The sequence below is a fragment of the Megalops cyprinoides genome, chromosome 3 (assembly GCF_013368585.1).
Source record: "Megalops cyprinoides isolate fMegCyp1 chromosome 3, fMegCyp1.pri, whole genome shotgun sequence".
Lineage (NCBI taxonomy): Eukaryota > Metazoa > Chordata > Actinopteri > Elopiformes > Megalopidae > Megalops > Megalops cyprinoides.
The window spans coordinates 25,988,623-26,010,145 of NC_050585.1; the positions used below are offsets into that span (position 1 = coordinate 25,988,623).

The 21,523-nt window shown below is 39.0% G+C and overlaps 1 protein-coding gene across 2 annotated transcripts in view; it reads left to right on the plus strand.

Moving 5' to 3' along the window:
- The first annotated feature begins 4,525 nt into the window (after positions 1-4,525).
- msna (moesin a) overlaps positions 4,526-21,523 on the plus strand; it is a 28,329-nt gene continuing 11,331 nt past the window's right edge. Inside the window, exons 1-3 of one of the 2 annotated variants that reach the window (XM_036524554.1) lie at positions 4,526-4,831; positions 16,707-16,790; positions 21,407-21,502. In XM_036524554.1, coding sequence (XP_036380447.1) covers positions 4,820-4,831; positions 16,707-16,790; positions 21,407-21,502 — 192 coding nt within the window. In that variant the 5' untranslated portion in view covers positions 4,526-4,819. Of the gene's footprint in view, positions 4,832-16,706; positions 16,791-21,406; positions 21,503-21,523 lie in introns of those variants that run through there. The other variant, XM_036524555.1, reaches the window with a different exon arrangement.

Sequence of the window (21,523 nt, forward strand, 5' to 3'; positions counted from 1 at the left end):
TTTATGTGATAAATAGCCAGCTAACTGCTTTCCATCCTAAAACTGAACCATTGCACCTAGCGTGCTGCTACCCCAAGATGGCAGCAGCGCGCCAAAATGTTGATGCTTGAGGGTCTTTTCACCCGGAAAATTTCAGGGCATATTGTGCTGCGTGCGTGTGAGGATGTAGGAGGCGTAATGGCGTTCTCTGTAAAAATCTTTCAGGAGGCTGCATATTAGAGGTTTATTACGCTCTACGTATGCTGTTGGAGTGTGAAAATAAAAGAACATAAAAGTTCTAAATTCGGTATTACTGGTGTGTTTTGTCCTTAACTTTGAATGACAAATGTACGCAATTGTTTAGTATTATTTATTTATCAATTTATACAACACCATTAAAGCAGATGATCAAAGTAAGTTTGGAATAACTTCAGCAGTGTAAATACACCAACAATGTTCTTGGTTCACAAAGTACTTCTAATAGATAACTATCATGAGATGCATATTTTCACTGGTACCAAAGCAGCAGTTCAATGAACATGAACTGAGTTTAATTGAGGGAAAACTGCATATGCAATGGTTCTTCAGGGCTAGGACTGAAAAATCAGTGAGTGTGACTGAATCTGGCCTAGAACTGTATTAAATATTTACATTAAATATTTGCATAAGATAGGGCTTGCATTTTCTTTGCAGATGTGAGTCTGGTGACCTCTGGATAAGACAGGGCCTCTTCCTGTTCTTGACTGCGCTGTGAGTGAAAGACATTCAGGAAATTTCTCCAGTTTTCCAGAGGCCATTAAGTTCTCTTATGAATCAACACATTGGAAATGTTTATATGTGTTTTAAGAGCTTTTTAGATTAAGATGAGAGTATGCTCAGACAGCCACAGGTTCCATTCTTCAGTGGATATTCATGTCCACTCTCCACATGTTTCAAATGGTCCCAGAAACATACAGTAATCTCAGGTAGCCAAATTTATACAAGGATCACCAATATGATAAGATAACATTCCAAACATTTCACAGTCTCCTCAAGACATAAACTTATTCTGCATGGGACACCAGCTCTTTAAAGTTACAGGTTTTATTAGTGCTAAAGTTACAAGGAAGAATGATTTAATACGTTTAATTACTTATGTAATGTAATACAATTTAATATAATTCAATACAATATTGAATTTAGTTCAATACAATTGTATTAAATAATCTGAATTGACATAGTGAAAGTTAACATAAATCATTTTTACCATTTATTTATTTCATTTAGTTTTAGTTTATAGTGATCAATGTACACAGAATGCCGCCAAATCAGAATCAGAATCAGAATAGACTTTATTGTCATTGCACGGTGGGGGTACAACGAAATTGTGGGTGGTCTGCAACAACAGCGCACTGCGGAACATTTATATAAACACAATACAAATAAAGCACATGACATTGTGTATAGAAAAATAAAATACAATAAATACAATAAAATACAAATTTAAAAAGAAGACTCATTGTAAATATAAAGAAATATAAAAAAAAAACTTGTGCAATAATATGGCCTTTTAAAAACCACTTAAAGTGCACAGTGGAATTGCACAGTTGTATTGAGGTAGAGGGTTGGCGGGGGGGGGGGGGGGGGGGGGGTTGTCCGTGTTTGTTAGCAGTCCGTATGGCCCAGGGGAAGAAGCTATTGGTTAGTCTGGTGGTGTGGGACTTGATTGACCTGAAGCGCCGTCAGGAGGCCAACAGGTCAAACAGGTGATAGGCAGGATGTGAGGGGTCTCCTGTGATGGCCTTAATTTTACTGAGGCAGTGGGATCTGGATATGTCATCTAGGGAGGGCAGAGGGCAGCCGATAATTTTTTGGGCGGTGTTAATAACCCTCCGCACAGCCTTCCTGTCCTCAGCTGTGGAACCTACGTACCACACCCCCAGAGAGTATGTTAATATGCTCTCCACAGAGGAGTGATAGAAGGCCAGCAGCAGCTTCTTGTCCAGGTTGTTCTTCCTGAGGACACGCAGGAAGTGCAGCCGCTGCTGAGCCTTCTTCACTAAGGCCTTGGTGTTGGATGTCCAGGAGAGATCTGCAGAGATGTGGGTGCCCAAAAACCTGAAGGTGGTGACAGTTTCCACACATTCTCCGTTGATGAGGAGAGGGGCGTGGACTTGTCTGTGTTTCCTGAAGTCCATGATAAGTTCTTTTGTTTTAAGGACTGTGACAGTGACAGTTCAGTGACAGGTTATTTTCTGAGCACCACACAGACAGTTTCTCTATCTCAGCCCTGTATGCCATCTCATCCCCATCGGAGGGTAGCTGTACTGATGCTGACATGTCCCAGAATGCCATGTACAATTTACTGTACATTGAGAAACATTCTTTCTTGCCATGCATGTATTTTGGATTGCTGCAAAAATAATGGAAACTCCAGCATGAAATCAGGAAGCAACGGGAAGCTGTTTGTTTCTTAATAATGTAGAATCATACTTGTACGTAGTACATTCATGGCTAGAATAACAGGAAATTACTAAGTATTTACCTTGGCTTGGTTTTTTCTCTGTGTGAAATTTTACAACCAGGCAAATATCTGCTTCTTCTCATTTTAAAAGACCATGGTTAATTTAAAGAAGGCTTGAAATATGTTTCTGGTCTGCAATTTCTGATGATGTGTTACCAGCCAGACACAAACAGTGCCTTCTTAAATAAATCATTCATATTTGTAATCCAACTGGCACAGAGAAATAATAGCTGTAGTAGTTACAGCAACAAATAATGCTGGAATCATTATACACCAAATTACTCACAAGTCCCAATCATGAAATGCCATACTTAAGGAAAGCCTAAGCAGGAGCAACATCTGATATTGGTGTGAACATGGAGTTTTAGTTGAATATGTATACTTTCTGAGATGAAAGCTGACCAAGGTGTGTTGTAGAGAACTTAAATTTGTATGGCAATGAATTAATATGTGTAGGCCAAATGGGTGGTTATTGTGAAATGTTTCATTTTTCTGAATGTTAACAGTATAGTAACAGTATAGCAGTCTGGCATTAAGTGTTATCATAAAAGAAATGACTAACGTACCACACCCCTTGAGAATTTGACATTGAATTCAAAAAGCAAATGCAATGTACTGGCGATTCATTTTTACAAAGGTGTCATACAGCATACTTCACTTTTGTAACAAAATATAGGTGCTCATATAAAACACTTAAAGAAACTGAACATGAGATGTAATGGAGCAAAACAATCATGGGATACCAAGGCCTGACTAAAATACTAGTACACACAACTGTAAATATTACCCACAATGCTTTATACGTCAAAGGAGGTTGATTAAATGGAACTGGCCACAATAAAAAGAAGTTGCTATAGGCCAAATGTGATCAAAATTTTACTACCCAGACAAGACAGTACAAAGGTGAGAAGTGTTGTCTGGGGTACAGAAATTTGATGATTTTAAAGGCCAGAAAAATTAAGATGGAGGGGGGAAAAGAAGAAGGTGTCATTGTCAGTGTCATTGTAATTATTTCAGTAGGACACACTGAACAGGGCATAACTCTCACTATATGTATGGTTTACAGCCCACCAACACATAACTTGAGGATGACATACCTGTAATTGTAATAGATTTGAACATTATATATATATGTTTCCAGTTTAACAACATTTGCTCACTTATAGCTTATGGGGTGTTCTCTCTGTTTTTGGAACTCTTAATTTCCTGAACAAGGAAAGCTATTTCCTTCAGTTTGCTCACTCAACAGTGCAGCCTCGGCTTGTTCCTATTCCTACCCCATCAACAGGAACTGAGAGGGATGCACTTCTGACCTGCTTCTGATTCTCATCAGAGTAGGTCAACATGTAGGTGTGCATTTGCATTTAGAGAGGATGGTCATAAATGAATATTTATTTCAGTCATTATCGCACAGAAACCCCCACCACCACCCCCACCCCATCTGGAGCACTCACTCACATAAACACACACCTATACCACATCGCCATGCACAACAGACTGTATCTTGAATAGTACTTAAAGTGGTATCCAAACATGCAAGATATAACAATACACAGACATAGATATTTTTGTGTATCACACGCACGCTAGTTCATATGTGGTTACTGGTGTCCGCTTTGTATAACTTCACGCACTTCGTAAGTCATCGCTGTGGTTAAACGGTGGTAATTTATCAAATAACTTAATGGAACGGGAGCTGGGTGGGCATTAACACTGAGAAGTTGTAATACAGTCTCCCGGCAAAACATGTTGCGTTAACTGTTCTTTGAAGGTATCAAGAAACAATTTTATCCCCCCGCTGAGTTACAATGATGTCGACGCGTGAGCACTGAGCAACCAGCAAATCTGACTTTCTTTGACACGCTCTCTCAACATAGAGTATTACGTAGATCTCAGGACTGTGTGGGATATCCCCGTTGTAATACTGGAACTGGAAGTAAAGGAATTCCTGTCGGATGGCTCATGTTCTCTGGGGTTTGACAATGGCATAACGGGTCATCGAAAATACAGGCGGAGTTAGCTGAAAACTAGGCTCTTCAGTATGTCTTCATTTACTGGGTGTGGTTTTCAGACAGAGTTCCGTTAGCAGGAAATCAAGCTTTAGATTCACTCATTGCGGAACAGCGTAACTCTTAGAAAAATAAAGGATTCGTACATAGGCTGTATACTCAAAACAACCATATATTTAGAAAAAATCCTGCGCTTGCTCGTCTGAGATTGCTGGGACTGTCCGTTTCCTGCCTGCGTAGTCTATCTGATGGAAAAAAGTTTTTGTTGAAGTTTCCATTGAATCTCTCCATTTCTGAAATCTGTGATCAGAGACAAACACGACTTAAAATGCCGAAAACGGTGAGTAAGAAAGTCTACGTTCGTTAATTTTAAATTAGATGTTATCCACGTGAAAACGAATCTCTTTGTAAGATGTACTCTACAAAATACTGCCAAAGACGCTCTTTGAAAGAATTACTAGCCTACGGTTTCAGCTAAAGGATTTCAACACGAATTCAACTACATGTACGCTGCATTCGCGATAATTGTCTGTTGCAGGAAGTTTGCTCGATATTTTAGCCAACATATAGGCCAACAAATTTCAGAATTCTAAATTATTTGCCTCAGATACACACACGTGTTATGCTATGAATGAATTAATGTTAAAGTCTAAATTCATTTTAAAAATATGTAAATGTGGTATCGAGCCATTTTGGTAATTGTAAAACACCATATTTTGCGGCTACAATTCCGCTGTTATAGTTTAAAACTTTGCAGGCAACTAATTTAAGGTAAGTTGGTGTTTTAGGGTAAATGCTAATTTCCATGTTGAACATTATGTATTAGGAACGTCATAAATAGTTCCATGATTATTACTCTTAGGGAGGACAAACAGCCGCCTGGCTGCATTGTGAATTCAATGCCACGGTACTTCTTGTCGTCTGTTGCGTGGGCTTGCCTTGAAACCGTTATTCTGTGTTAACCACACGTCACGAAACTGTTCTTTTCTAAAAACGTGATTGGCTGCAGAGGGTGGTTCCCGGGAGTTGAATGGTCTTTGTAAGAGTTGGTGCACCAACTCAGTATTCAGCACAGGCCTGAAAATGCGCCGAATAGGCGTGATATGCAAATCTAAGAGTTGTTCAACTCTGCATGTCATTGTAAGATAAATATTAATAAACATGGCGCTATTTGCTTGTTTTCGCTGGACAGGAGCGATCATAAAACAATTTAAGAATAGCAAGTAGGCTGGTCTTTAATGTTTTTATTTTAAACGTATCGTATTCTCATATCTGCTTGCGTCCAGGAAACATAAAATGCCGACTTTCATTGATATCAGTTTGATCAATCCGAGCTTTACGTGTTTGTATTTTTTACCCCCTTGAAAAAATCATGAAAGTTGTCATAATAGGGACAAGATATGATCATTTGTATTTCTTTGCTTACATATTGATCTACTATGTGATATATTGCCCAACTGTCAGGTGAATGTAACATTACGAACAGGTCTAACATATTTATCTTTTCATTTTAAAGATTTTTTTCCCCAATTATTTTATTTTATTTTTTCGAGTATTAAGTGTGGGGATGAATGACAATGGAGCAGGCCTAAGAAAGGAGTCTGGAGTCACTTTAAATTCTGAAGCATGGTTACAGATTATCAGGCACTGAACCACCCTGGTATAAGCTTTATGCTGCTCATGGCTGTTTTACTTACTGATAACTTAATTATGATTTTCCATGTTGCCTTTTCATGATTCAGTCCTTTCAGAAGAAGTAGCAGAGGTGAAAACATCATATTCAGCTTCTCTATTAAAAAAAAAAAAAAATCAGTAGGTTCCTTCTTGACCCCTTCTGGCATTGGTTCAGCTTCCCAAGGAACTGCAGTTGAATGACTCAAGGATTCTGGGTCTACGTCAGCTCCCTGACAACTCCCTCCAGGCTCCCAGTCGCTTGACGCTGCTGCTGACTGCCTTATTTGGCCTTAAAAAGAGCAGGCGTCCCCCCAGCTCCATCCTGCCTCTGTTGCTGCCGGCTCCTTCGCTATTATCACCACTCTTGAAACTTTGAGACACTTTGAGTTCTCAAGATAGGCACAAGACTTGCATAGCACTATTCTCCATATTCTCTCTAGTCGACACATTCTCTGAATCAATGTCTGAGCTGCACAGACATGACGTCATTCACTGACCATCTCAGCTCTGGTATGAAGCTGACCACCCACCGCTGTCTGTAGTATCATGTCAAAGCCATTTCAGTTATTTCTCACATATCAAGTTGTTTTTATTGATTTACCAGCCATTTCTTCATTTTAAAATCTTTGCTTTTTAAATATTTCATGTATGTAGATTTTAAAATCAGAGAGATTGCCATTCTGAAATACCTTTTATGGTTCTCTTACTGTTTTTTGCAACAAATTACCTCCACATTTTCAGACTAGTTTCCCATAGAGGCAGTTCTTTAAACAGTAACAGGTCTAGCATTATCTTGGAAATATTTCAATACTTTTTCCAGCATATTGGCTAACAATTTAAGGGGAAATCTGTTAGTTATGCTTATTTCATTGTGCAACATACTTACTTACTTCATCGACCTGTTTAGAGCAAAATGAAGCCACAGAGAGGAATGACATGGAAATTTAGCAGCATTGTTATTATGGTTACTATTACAGGACTGTCAGAAAGCCATATACAAATAACAGTATATGGTGAGATTTACCCAGTGGCATAATATCTTCTCTGATTTTTTACTTGACACTTTCAGTTCTCTCCAAACTTTCAGCATTGTTGGAGTTTTAGTTTCAATGGAATTTAATCCTCAAAGTAAATAAAGGCACAAATCAACCCTTTGGGTGTTATACTTGTTGCCATGCTGTGACTCCAATACTATAAGCAGGCGAGTCTATTATTAAGGACCAAACCACGTATTGCGATCTCCTATTTAAAGCTACAGTCTTTAATACTTAAACTTTCTGTTAATTTCCCTATTCATCCTTTGAGAAAATGTGTTGTAAACTCACTAGAATAAATATTGTGATAATGTATGCCAATGTTTATAGTGCTGTATGCCTTCAAATATGGTCCAAAGTGTTTTTTTTTTCTCTCATTAAACGGAAAGAAGCCTAATGATTTCCATGAACCAAGTACTGATTTGGAGGAGTCCATTATGGGTTAACAGATGTATTGGCTGATCAATAGTGTTAGCTGATAATACATATTTCTTATAATATTGACATCCGGCTATAAGATGAAATAATACTCCTCCTCTTTACCCTGACATGGTGACCCTTGCACCCCACCCACTCCCTGCAGCCACCTGTGCCTCTTTGATTCTTACTAATGAAATCAGTGAAATCAGTTGCTCAAATATACAGCAGGTAAACTAGACCAAACCTTCTGTGCATTTTTAAGGTTTACTGTTGACTGTTTATTATCAATTGTGGGGTATCAATTAATTCAAGTAAAACAAAGTGAAATCCTCAGTATAGTTTGCTGCATAACTTGTAGGACTTGATTTTGTTAGACACTTCCCAATAATCAGCACGATTGTTACCCTGAAAAGTTGAAGTAAGAGTGTTTAAAATATATGCGTTTTCTACTACATTGTGTAGTGCAGCATATTTAGCTTCTAGGTTTATTATTTTTATTTCAAACAGATGGTCATGCTTATAATGATAAAATAGTCCACAAACCTAAATTGAACAAAAGCTTTTGTGTGGAACCACAGTATTCATGAATGTATTGGTCAAGAAACCACGATAGGAAATGCTTGTGTATACAAAATGTCAGAATTTCTTCTGAGTATAAAGCAAACAGTGTTTCACCTTTCACTTTTAACAGGAATTTGAGTCAGATATGAATTTTTATCAGTGAAAAATCATTGTAGCTTATACTGACACTCTGCAGCTTGCTTGGCCACACCTCATGTCTAATGTGCTACACAGCCATGTCATTATTAGTCTTCCGTACTATGCCATACTATTTCAGCGCAGCACAATCTTTTTATAATGTAAGGAGATGGGCTCCCAAGTGGCTCAGACAGTAAATGCATTAAACATTAAATGCTTTGGTTTGGTTTGTTTTATGGACCAAAAATGTGAATTTCTGGAAGGAAATCTATGGGAAAAAGGAAATCTGCCTTTACATGGATCAAAACAAAAAGTTATAAAAATATAAAATTTTTCTGGAATGTAAAAAACATGCACAGAAAACATGTTTTTGCCACTTGCTGAACAAAAGTTGAAATACAAAGCAATGGAAAAAAATCAGATTACAAAATCAAGTGATGTGGAAAGGCCAGTGGTATGTAAGAAGGGGATTAGGTGTGTCTCATAGCATGCACAGCAAAGCAGAGATTAACAGTTTGTAATAAACTAAGCTGCAGGCGGTAGCCCGTGTAAAAGGGGAAACTATCCCAGGTTTTTCACCTAAATGGAGGGTAACTGTACTGCAGGTCTGAAATTTATCTTCCTGCCTCCTGAAGCTGAACTAGTGAGTTGTTTGTTATCACATACCTGTGTGTCTTTGTATGTGTGTGTTCATCCTTGGATGTGTGTTTGTGTGTGTTCACGGTTGTTTGTCATTCGACTGTGAACAGGAGATTGTAGTGTGGTCAGGCCAAATGCCTAAGTCTTCTAAGGAATTTCTGTGTACACTTCACTCCTGACCTGTAACAAGTAAAGTGTGGAGTTGTAGAGTATACATTTATCCTATACATTGTAATAATTGTGATAGAAAAGAGATAATGACTAGAAGGAAGATTAGGCTCTTTAAATGGAAGATGTGGCATGGAGTTTGTCAACTTGTGGAGAAAGTGAGGTGGTATGGTCGCAGACTGTTTATGGCTTTCTAGTTTATATTGGTGGCAAGAATTCCATGACATTATAGACTTTGGGTCCAATGGTACAGTGCGTCTTTACTCAAAGAGAAATTGAAAAAATCTAGAAGTTTGATTTGATATCCTACAGCATCACCATAGTCACTGTAATAGTTATACTCTTTAGCATAAAATATTAATTTGGTTAGCACTGCCCTGCATTTTTACTGGTTTTAACAGAATGTGAGCATTTCAAGACCCAGACATTTTGCTTACTGATGTTTATTGAACTCTATGCCACTTATTTTTTCCTTGACATTGAAATCTTCTCATGACATTTTGTTAGCTGCAACTGATTTTCTTGTTCCTTTTTAGTTAGCTCTCAAGATGACGTGTAGTTAGAGTTCCTGTTTTTTTTTTTTTTTTGATACAGTACTCTCATTCAAGTGCAGTGACCTTAGCACAACTCTGAGGACTATACTTCACTTATATTGTCTCTCTGACCTCATTTGTAGTACTGTTGAATTTTGTTAAGCGTATTTGAACAATAGATATGTGCTAATACACCAACATTTTCTATATGGCAGCCTGTAATTAAAATATATAGGAATATTAAGGATATGTTTTTTATGATGTGACAACCATTCCAACCCAGATGTAATAAATCTCAGTTCCCAATCAAGAGCTGGTAGCTTCACAGCAACTCAAGTATGTTTCACTAATCCCTTTTGTTTTCTAAAGGGGAGTCTCATGACACAGTTACTTTTGTGTTATGAAAACAGCCATATTAGATGTATAGTTAACTAGGGATCCAATAATTAGTCTGCCTATTTCAATATGCTGATTAAAAATGTAATCTGTAACTGTATATGTAAGATAGTAAATGTTTGGTCAACCACTGATAATATTTCTGAGAGCAGTTCCTGATTCCCTTGAAGCGAGGGTTTGGAATTGGTTTTATGCGCTGAAAGTGGCATTGTCTGGAGGCACACAGAGCACCAAAGAGCTGGAAGATTGATAGGTAGCCACATGCATTGATTTGCTTGAATTGGTCTCATTGAAATCAGAAGTTTCCTTAAGGGCTCAGAAGTGGCTCAGTCTGAAAGGCAGTTGTCTTTAGTGCTGGTTGGGCACTATAGCCTGGTTTTGAAACCAGCTGACTTCTTGGGAAAATGGGATGGGGAGGTTCTCAGGCACCCTGTAATGTGTCAATGACAAATGGTAACACCTGTCCTCCAGTAAGATCCAGCTTCATTGTAGTGTAGTATCAAATAACCACTGGCTTCATGGGAGTCTATTACACAAATTATCATGATAAGACAAGCCAAATGTAAAATTGGTGATTCCAAACAAACAGTTTGCAAACAAAATGCCCCTGAAATGTAGACCTGACCTGTACGATTGAGGGGTACAAGAAGTGATTCCAGGTTGTTAGGCTTCTATGAACCTTGAAATTATTGTCTGATACCAAGGATTTTCCATTCCTGAAATATATACTGACTCATAAGAACATTGTTTTTCACTGGCTTCATGCATGCAAAAATAAACCTTGTATAGCATGCTTTGAAGGACCTGTGCTAATATTAGATATTATTAGACTGTTGAATTGTTGGTATTTTATATCGCTTACATTTTTGAGAAATTCGTAAGTCTTCTAGGCCAAAGAGTACATGTACCTCTATATACTTCAGATGACACTCTAATTATGATGGAATGGTATGGAATGCTCATTTGATTCTGTGACCATGACTATTTTCATCACAATACATAGTATTATGTTTACGTGCTTTGAAGCAAGCCGCTGTTGACCAATTACAACTCAGCTAAGCTTAAGATCTTGCACATAATGGTTCATAATTTCAAACCTTTTGACATGTAGATTTAAACATGCTACAGGTCACATGGAGTGGCCTCCAAATGATAATGATAATATAATGATATTAAAATTCTGCTTCATACTTGACATTTATGTGGGTTGGAATAGTTCCATGTTCCTTACCAGCCATAAGGGCCAGCTGTTAATGTTGAATCAAACACCAAACTTAACCAGAGTGGTCACCTGCGTCCACAAGCCCTGTGAACAGGGGGGGGGGGGGGGGGGGGGGGTGTTGCTGTTCACATTCTTGAGCATTATAAAGGACCACTTAAATTTTTGACCCAAAAAATTACCCTTTCCCATACCCTTGGTGAAACAAATTTCATTCCATGCCAAGTCATTCCATGCCATTAGTTTTAAAATACAGGCAGCACATTCTGAGTGATATAAAGAAGAGAAAACGTGGTAGTTTGGAACTGTTTGTTGGATTTTGTTTTTATTTTAACAACAAAAAGGGATTCTTTTCCTTTGAATCAGTATTCAAACCACAATGTGAGAGAGCTGGACTACATTTTTGCATGATTAAGCAATAACATCAGTGCTCTCATGTAACACTTCCTATTCCTTATGTAAAACTTCAAATGTATATTGTTCAGTCTGTATCCAAAGTAGTGTTCTGTAGTCAGTGGTGCAGTTAGTAGGAAATCTGTACAGCTGCAGCAGTTATGAGTAACTTTTAAAACTGAACTAGGATGACACTATTTGAGCTAAATTCTTCTTTCATATGGGCAACTGTCAAGGGTACACATCCGTGTGTTGTCATGGAAATCTTGGTTTCTCTTGCTTGGGTGGAGTTGTGAAGACCACACACCTTTAAAATTAAGTTTGAACTGTAGTAGCAAAGGGTGATTGAACAAATTAACAGTCATCTGTGAGGCCCTGCAAATAATTCTAGCCTCAGCGATTGTGCTAAGAATAGCTCTTGAAAAGCACCCTGAACACTGGCCTCGATGAGACCCACCCTTACCAGGCATAACTGCTCAGTCTTAGTTCCTTTTTCATGTTGAGATGAACTATTTTTACCAAGAAAAGTCACAACTGAGCAACGGTTGACAAGGAGCCAAGGGGCTGCTGGCTTCAGCAGTGAAAATCATGAGTATCTTGACTGCATGGCATACTGGTTGTGCTGTCTGACTGGGGGGTTTAAGGAAAAACTGATGCAAGCTGACCAGCAGCACAGACCTAGTGATTCTGCAAGGTTTGAGTACTTCTCTCCAACATTAACCAGTCATTGATTTTGAATTGGTAAGCTACTGCAGTGAATGCTAAACAAATGGAATGAAGTGAAAAGCAACTTAATGCAATGTAAACAATACTTCTCGGACACTCCAGCTGCTTCATCTCTTCTGTCTCCATTTGTCAGTTTAGTTGAGGAACATCTGTATCCATCTCTTCCAAGAGGTTGATTGAGGTTCATTGTTTCTATATGATTTATATGATCATCATCATTTGAAAAGGATTGAAGAATTGTTGCTATTCATTGATTAAACTTACAGTATGCTCTTTCTGGCAGATTGATGTCCTCTTTTTAGTTTGCCTTCTCTCTTTGCAAACAAGTTGGCTTGTCCATGAATGTATTATTTAATAAGTGTCTTATAATGCACTGAATACATCATAGGAAATGGCCGTTTAGGGTGTTGCAACAAAAGCAAAATTCAGACATGAAATACCAACTACCTTTGTTGACTTGCACACATTTAGAAAGTCAGTGGTGGCTGTGAGGTGGCTGGTTATGATTCCTGCATTTGCATTCACTAAAGCATTCCCTATTGCACTGCTGCTCAGTGTTCATAAGAAGTCAGGTGGTGAGTGGCCGCTTGCATTATGCAGTTGTCATCTCCTTTGTATTCATTTTTATGCATCTGTGGCCAGATGAGCAGATGAGGCTGCCTGCCGGATACCAAAAGGCATAGCATCAGTGCTCTCATGTAACAGCCTATGCAAAAGATGATTCATCTGTGTAGTCTGCAACAGTGTGGAACCCTCTCCACAGAAACCCACTGGGGGGCAGCTATATCGACTTGGGCTGGTGGGGCTTGAATCAGGGAGGGGCGCGCTGGGAGCACCCCTCACTGCAATGCGCGTGGCTTTGCAGTCCTCGCTATGCCTCCGCTGATGACAGGAAGTGGCAGTGTGACAAGTGGCTCAGAGAGCAAGCACAGGCTGCTGACACAGAGAGGAAAGAGTGCAGCCCTAATCAGGCACACAGCTGTGAAATAATGCACACCATTGTGACTCTGTGGGGGTGTAGGCCCCCAGTCTACTCTCTGATTCTTCATCATATGCAGGCTAATTGTTTGTGTGTCATATGGGACGGGACTGTTTTGCTGCTCTGCACAGTTTGTGACATAATGAGTTTATATAGTGCAGCAACAGGGATTGCATTTTAATGAGACTGCACACTGCTCTGTGTTATGAGCTGTGGTGTACTGCCATTATTATGAAATGGCTTCAGTGACAACAAAGTCCTGCAGTAAACCACTTTGTATTTTTTATTATTATTAATTTAACTTAGATTTTATTGAACAGGGTTGAACACTGCTCACTGAAGTTAATGGTATAATATCAAATGTAGCTACTTTTGTAAGCAAGGCAAGGAATAAATAAAAATTGCAGTTAAGCCCTAAAGATCAAGTAATCAATCAAATCTATCTGCCACAGGCCTTTATGATTTATAGCTAAATTAGACATGTGCATTGATGATATTTGAGTAGAGAAGAAATCCTACGCTGCACCTTATGAGTTGTATGATAGTTTGGTCAATGCTGGTAAGTTCTGTATTTCGCTGTCAAACTTGGGCGGCACTTTGCGCCCAAAGGCCCAGCTTCTAGAGGATGTGGTGACTTCCTGTTGTAGAGTCGCTTGCTTGTAGTTTTGCAATAGAGAATGACATCTGCATGTTTCTTATGGCTGTCCTTCATTGCAGGAATCACTGCTTGACATGAGTTATAGTTGAAGTGCAACAAATGAAAATACCATCACTTATGTTAGTGAAGTATTTTAAAAGTACCTTTTTGAGCTCTACAGTTTCATAATTCATGCTGGATTTATGAATGCATTTAGGTATGTATTTATTTATTTTGGAATTGTATGTCAGACATCTCTTGTGAAATGATCTCCCGCCCACGTCCACCAGCATGCAGCACAGCTACATGGTATCTTTTACCCAGTACAATCAATATCCTTTACATCATAAATGCAGTTTTTAGAAGTAGGATTGTCTAAATCAGACAATGTTGTGTTCATTGTAGGAGTGGATATTTCTGAAACTCCATTTAGCATACAATGGGCCACATTTCAGAGCGGGGGACTGCGCCCAAGTGAGTTTCCTGTGCTCCCATTGGATTAGAAGAAAGCAAAGCCCATTCAAGTTTTACAAAGCAGGAGCCAGTTTCATAAAGAGTAATCCCTGTAAAATTGCAAGCACTTTCATATGACTTGGTGGAGAGTAAATTTGTATAGGAAGGAACCTTAGAAAGTAGTCCCAAACTGGTTTGGAAACGTAACATGTCTGTAAGTATTCATTCACCCGCCTTGCCTAACATTTCATTTGGGGCGTTGTCGAGGCGGTTTTTGATTGGGGAATATTGTTCATTGGCGATTACGAGTTTTGTTTGAAAAATTATTCCAATTGTTTATTTGTGACTATAATTTAATATTGCTGAAAACACAGAGTTCATTTTCTTGGTTTATGTTCATAATGACCTTTATTTTCTGTTGTGACTACGAATATCCCTCTTGTCACCCTGTAGCACAGATTGAATTTTTGCAAATGATAACACTTTATCACAGTGTAATGCACAGAACTGGCTGCTTGCATTCCTGTATTCCATTCTCTTTCCAACATGGAACTTTTGACTGTGTGGTGTAGAACACAGAGTAATAAAAACTCCAAACACAGAATAGGACTTAGAATTTTAGGATTTGTCCCCTGAAGAATGAGTGAAGAATGAGTGAATGAAGACTTGACTTGCATATCCTCTTAATTCTCATGTAAACACAAACTTGACAATTATTTCAAGGATTATTATTTTACTGATTGACAGTGTGTCCTTAATAGTATTACTAATTTATCAGCACTGCCTGGTGTTAGTCTATTGGGAAAATGTTGAAACATCCCTGCTAATGCATTCCAAGTGAGGTGGTTAATTTAGCTAATGCCAAGGCTGTGAAGGGAGTATGACTACTCAAGGAAAACAGGGAAATCCCTGTCAATATCCTGAGCGTGATAGAGATCTTTGTTCTGAATGCCTTGCGGAGTCTTGTTGACGTAGATTTAGGCCCTGAAAGCATCTACAAACACTCTATGTGTTTCTTTTTCAGTCTAGTTTTATCAGGGGAATTGTGGGAACCCATTATTCGCTTTCACTCTGGAAGTACTAAGAATGTTTTTAAAGGTTTATAAGGTCTCTCTACCAGGCACAGAAAATGGCTGTTCTTCCTCCTCAGCCCCGACTGACTTTTTATCCTCCCTTACCCTCCCATTGCAGGCATTTTAAAGAAAGATATAGACATCCGGAGAAATAAAATATTATCATGTATATTTTAGGGGTGCAACTAACGACTATTTTGATAGTCGAATAATCTATAGATTATTGAAACAAATAATTGACTATACGGATTATGAATCGCACAATTACTCAATGGTTCTTATTTATCTATCGGCTTTTAAATTTAGCTTGAGGTTGTTTTAGGCATATGCTAACTAACAATAAAGGCAAGATGAGAACTTCATTCGGAAATACGTCTTTTAATGAATGGTTACTAGGACTAATTCAGTGAGGGCAGTTGCTTGCTGAGGAGTACAGGTCTGCTGCCTTTGAAGAAAGCCATCCATGGTAGCATTACGAGATCCAAGAAACCCATAACTTGTTCAAATGAATTCAACTGCAACCCACATTGGACACGCACACATAGACATGAGTTGACAACAATGCAACGTTTAAGCAGAGAATTTCTAAATAGCAGACGGGCTCTGGTTTGACATTGCTGTCCTTAAACACAGTTTAGCTGCCAAACGCGTAATGTAAGGGATGTTCAGTCTGTTACAGTGCCTTGTCCGTATTTGAGCATAAGGAGTTAAAGCAAATACATATATTTTATCATTTCTGCATATCATCGCAAGGTTAGCAGTCACTGAAATGAGCAACAAAAACTGTTATACTGAAAAAAAAACATGCTTGCTTCCTTACTCAAGGTTAAGGAGGAAAGTTAGATTGCCTGTCCCCTATATCTCAACCTGCAGTGTTAGTCACTATTTGCTTTTAATATTTTGTCCAGCATATGACTAAGCAGAAGAGTCTGAGGAATTGAAGATGGTGCTCCAATATGGCATAGTTAAATTTGGGTAAAATCATTCCATTATATGCACTATTCTTGGAGGTATTATTTAACACCTGAGCAGGCAGGGTGGTCAGATAAAGATGTGTACAAACATTTTCGACACTGCTATGGCTGGGTTTAGGTGGGTTTAGTTTTAGACGGTATAAAAGTCCTATATTCTCTTAATTAATGTGAATTCTTCCCCACTGGTTTTGTCAACAGATCAGTGTGCGAGTTACCACCATGGATGCGGAGCTGGAGTTTGCCATCCAGCCCAACACAACTGGCAAACAGCTTTTTGATCAGGTAGGTATTGGATGTTTGCCATGCATCATTCCATTGCAATAGGAAGACATTTAAACAGTGACAGTTCTCCACCAATATCACCTGTTGTTCATGTCCTATTGAAAGTGGAATATTGTGGTAGATTTGTTACATTTCAAAGTGTAAAAGGATGCTTTTCTTACATCTAATCTTACTACTCACTATCTTCCTGATTAGCAAATGTAAGGACAAAGACAAGCCATTCATCCCACCTTAGCACATTGTATGGGTAAAATCTAAAATGAATCTTTCAGTATGTCAGGTTTGATCTTGAATGATCCCAGACTCTACTACAAACCCCAGCAATGTCATCTTTGCATTTATAATTGCCTTTGTCATTTACATATGCAGCTAGAGGTACTTTCTGGGTTCAACGTGAAATTTTCTTTGCCCCTTCATCATCCTTTGGTTCATGTTCAGAGAACATAACTTAAATGAGTGTTTACTGTCCACCATGTTAGATCGAGTTTAACTGGATTTTACTGTTACAGTTCCCCTGCTTGTGTCATGGGAGAGATGCTGTTAGTACAATTTTCTGTCAGTAGGCAGAGTTCCCTAACTCCTACTAGCCTTTGCTGTTCTCCTTGCTAATGTAAAGCCTGTTCCTTTGCTGTGGTTTTGACATGCTTTGCACTTCAGTAAGGTTTAACTCTAACCCTTGTCACAGACTACTGACATTAAGTAGTGATTGTAAAGAATAAAGACACACAAACACAATTCATTTCAAACTGGAATTGTTATATGTCAATATATACATGTTTGTATATGAATAATTATATTTGATTACATAATACATATATTATATTATATTATATTATATTATATTCAATAGAATACTCACACATACAATTATTGAAGCCCTAATGTGTAGGGCATTTCGTTTCTACTAATTCTATATTATTCTTCTCTGAAGAATGAAACGTGCTGGAATCTAAATAATACTTGTTTAGAAGATGTGAAGAAACATTTAGAACAAGTTCAGCATTATCATTTTGTATATAAAACATGCTGCACTCATGTACAGAATAATAAAATGTAAGGTAGAAATAAAATATGGTTAACAATTAAATGAGCACAGCAATCATGACAGCTGGTTTAGAATGTTTGTAAAGAATGATTTTAGAAACCCCAAGACCCCAGCTTTTTTTCTGCCAAACAGAAGCTGGGAAAGTGGAAATGTGGAGTAGCACTTGGGAGGAGGCAGAAAACAGGGGCTTTTTTTGGGAACTTTTGCGGTCATTGCTCCAGCTGTAAACCCCCAGGTCCTTGTTTGAGCACTTGCGAAAAGCCTTACTCATAGCATCCACTGGCAGTATGTAGTGGCTGTACTTCCGATACAATAAAGGCCTGCTTTGTTCAGGGGTGTGATTTCTTCATTGGCTGCGCACCCCTCCCACTCCCCACCCTATGAGGTTACTGAGGGGTTAAAGTGACTCTGTGCCTCTGTACTTTCCCACCTCCATGGAAGTCACGCTTCATCTCTCCTCAGGACTGTTCCCTGAATGAGCCACATGCTGGAGGAGGGTGTGCCCCCGGTGCATTTACAGTGTTTAATTTAAACTGGAGGATTTACACTGTACATACCCAAACCCCCATTTCTGAGTTGGTTTCTTACATTTTCTTTTTTATTTTGGAAAAAAAAAATGTATGTATAGAAGAACTACAGATAATGATGATTGTCTTAGAGAAAATGACACGCTGTTGATCTTGTATGCGGTGAGTGGAAATGACCACACCCAAGGCCCAAGACAAGCATTTGACATCGTCCCCATGGAAGCATGTGGCAGTGCTCTCTTCCCTTGTGCTGCCATAGAAATGCCCCTGTGGGAATGGCCCCCTTGAGAGCTGTTTGTACAGCCAACTTAAACACAGCAGAGAGGACACCTCCAGCATACAGTATTTAGTGCAGGAGAAGTAATCTGCCTCGGGTTTATTACACTTGCATGTGAGGTGCAGTGGCTAGGCGCTGCGTGCCTCTTTGCATGCACATTTAGATAGGTGTTTTGGCTCCCAGTGTGTGTTTTGGCACCCCTCGGACACAGCGTATCTTGGCTGCGGTCGATATCTGTAGTCTTTCTGTGGAGCCACTGAAGTCACGTGTGACTAGCTTCACCACGCTCACCCCAAAGCACCCGCCCAGCGGGGTCTGTCTTGGCATTCTTGCAATTCAAGCACAAGAGTCAGCCACGTTCCAGCTGCCGTCCACAGGAGACAGAAGGCGGTAAAAGGGGCTGCATTAATTGCACTGATGAAGCGCAGTTAGTCCACCTGGGAAAGCTAGGGAAACATGGGCAGTGTGCGGACCCCTACCCACCGCATCACAGACCCATCACAGGAGGTCAGTGGGAACAATGAGAGGCCTCCAACATTCTCTATAAACCTCTGTCCAGACCACTGTGCCCACCCTCATCATAGCACATTGTGTTTGACGTTGCTGGGCCAAACATCAGACAAGTAGCCTTGTCTGCCGTTACTAGATAAGATTGTTTTTCGATGAATGCAAAGAATGTTTCTGCCCCTGGGTCTCCTGTGATAAAGCTGATTGTCTTATCCCTTGCCTTTTTTAAAGTCAGTGTTTGGAAGCACAGATATTGGGGGGGGGTGTGTATATATATATATATATATGTGGTTTATGCATGACCTTGTATTCTTTAAGGACAAGCTTTACAGTGGCAGTCACTGCATTGTTGATAGACCTGTGAAAAACTGGAAAGGGAAATATTTCAAAAATTTGGGCAGTACCTCTGTTACTGCATTTTATTGTATCAATAAACATGAATCATAAAATATATTCTTTGGTATGTACTACAGCAAGCTCTGGTCTCTGTGAGGTTGTGTGAAACATATGACAGTGAAAGACTGCATTTTCTTTAAAAAAAAAAAAAACTATGCCCATATTACCAGTTAACATTAAACCTGTTCCTGTAATTTGGCTGTATGGTTGTCTTTTAGTTTTCTTGAAGGCGCTATAAGAGTTCAGAAGTTCAAATGTACATTTCAGGTGAATCAAATAAGCAATCTTATTGCAATGTGCTTTTCCTTTAACTCTGAGGAACAATTGTAAGTCTTAATTTAAAAGGTATTTTTTATTTATTTCATTTCACAAGATGTTTCATGTATTGCAAGAAACCACAAAAATCACTGAGCACTGTGAGCCTAGATATGAAAATAATCCATGAAGTAAGTTTTTGCGACATTACAAGAGCAAACATCACAAGACAAATTAATAATAATAACGATTGATGTTTTTTTTTTTTTTTTACTTTTTGTGCAAACAAAAGGTCAAAAAACATTTTCCACCAATGCATGCTAAATTCAGCTATGAGGAAAGCAGGTTAGGTTTGAACAGTAGTGATTCAGAACCCTCTTCGTGAAGGCCCTTGTCATTAATCATTTTAGTGGGTAGAAAATTAAATTACCCCCTGGCCACAGATTTGTCCTGCAGGCATGTCTCTGAATACAGTTTTGTGAATGAGCACTGTACAGTATGTTGGAAGACCTGTCTGGCAGTGTGACAGGTATACAGGCATTGTACATCATACAGGCATTAATGGGGCAAGTGGAGTCTTTTCCCAAGTTTCAGTGTTTGATCTGCGAGTTTGAACCATCCACTGTTTCCAGGAACGTAGCCTTGTGACTTAAACAATGGGAGGCATCGGGGCTGAGCTCAGCACCAAAGGGCCAGCAGAGACAGTGTAATGTGAAAGCAAGTCAGGAACATAAAGGGGGGCAGGCATACCTTGGCAGGAAGCCAGGGTGCAATCACAGTGCAATCTCTGTTTTATTCCATAAATAACACATTGTTCTTACACAGGGAAACTCATTTTATATAACCTCGGTGGGCAAATACACAGAGACATTAATCAAATGGTCTTCACATGTAAAAAATCCCCCCACCCACACACATATTGTAATCGTATTTAGTAGATTATACCATGACAACTGAAGCGTGCATGTTTATGGGCCTGTAGCTCCCATTTCTATTTTATCCATTACAAGCAATTCTCTGTACCTTGGAATCTGTATAATTACACCAGCTGTGGTCATCCTTTCATATCTGCTGAATCAAAATGGCTCTGCAATGAGGATGTGACAGCCTCAGGCATGGCCCATTAGTTTGTGGCTGGTGACAAGCAGGAACATCTTGATATGTTCTCTTCTCAAAGCAATTCCCTCAACCCTCCATTGTCACTTTTGCATGCTATCCCTTGTCCTAGAAGAGCCAGACACTACTGATTGATCTTATCATGTCCCTCTGGTGCCCAGAGGTCACTATAAGGCACCCCAAAAAGCCAACCAAAAACCACACTGAATACATATGAATCCCATTGTTGACTCTCTTTGCCTTTAACACTATGCATGCATAGAAATCAGTGTGGGGATTTTTATTATCATCATTTTTTACCATTCCTTTCTACAACAGATACATACATTTTGTTTGAGATCAGCGGTAAGAAAGTAAGAGTAACACCATCTACAGTAGCAAATGAAACAGTAGAAGTCTCTTGATGCATGATACATACATGTAAATCCACAACAATATGGATGTATTGATTTGAAAAATCAATGTCAAATTTGTCTGATTTGTCTGATTGAAGGTGGTAAAGACCATTGGGCTCCGAGAGGTTTGGTTCTTTGGACTGCAGTACCAGGACACCAAGGGCTTCTCCACATGGCTGAAGCTCAACAAAAAGGTTAGTACTCTTGCACCACAG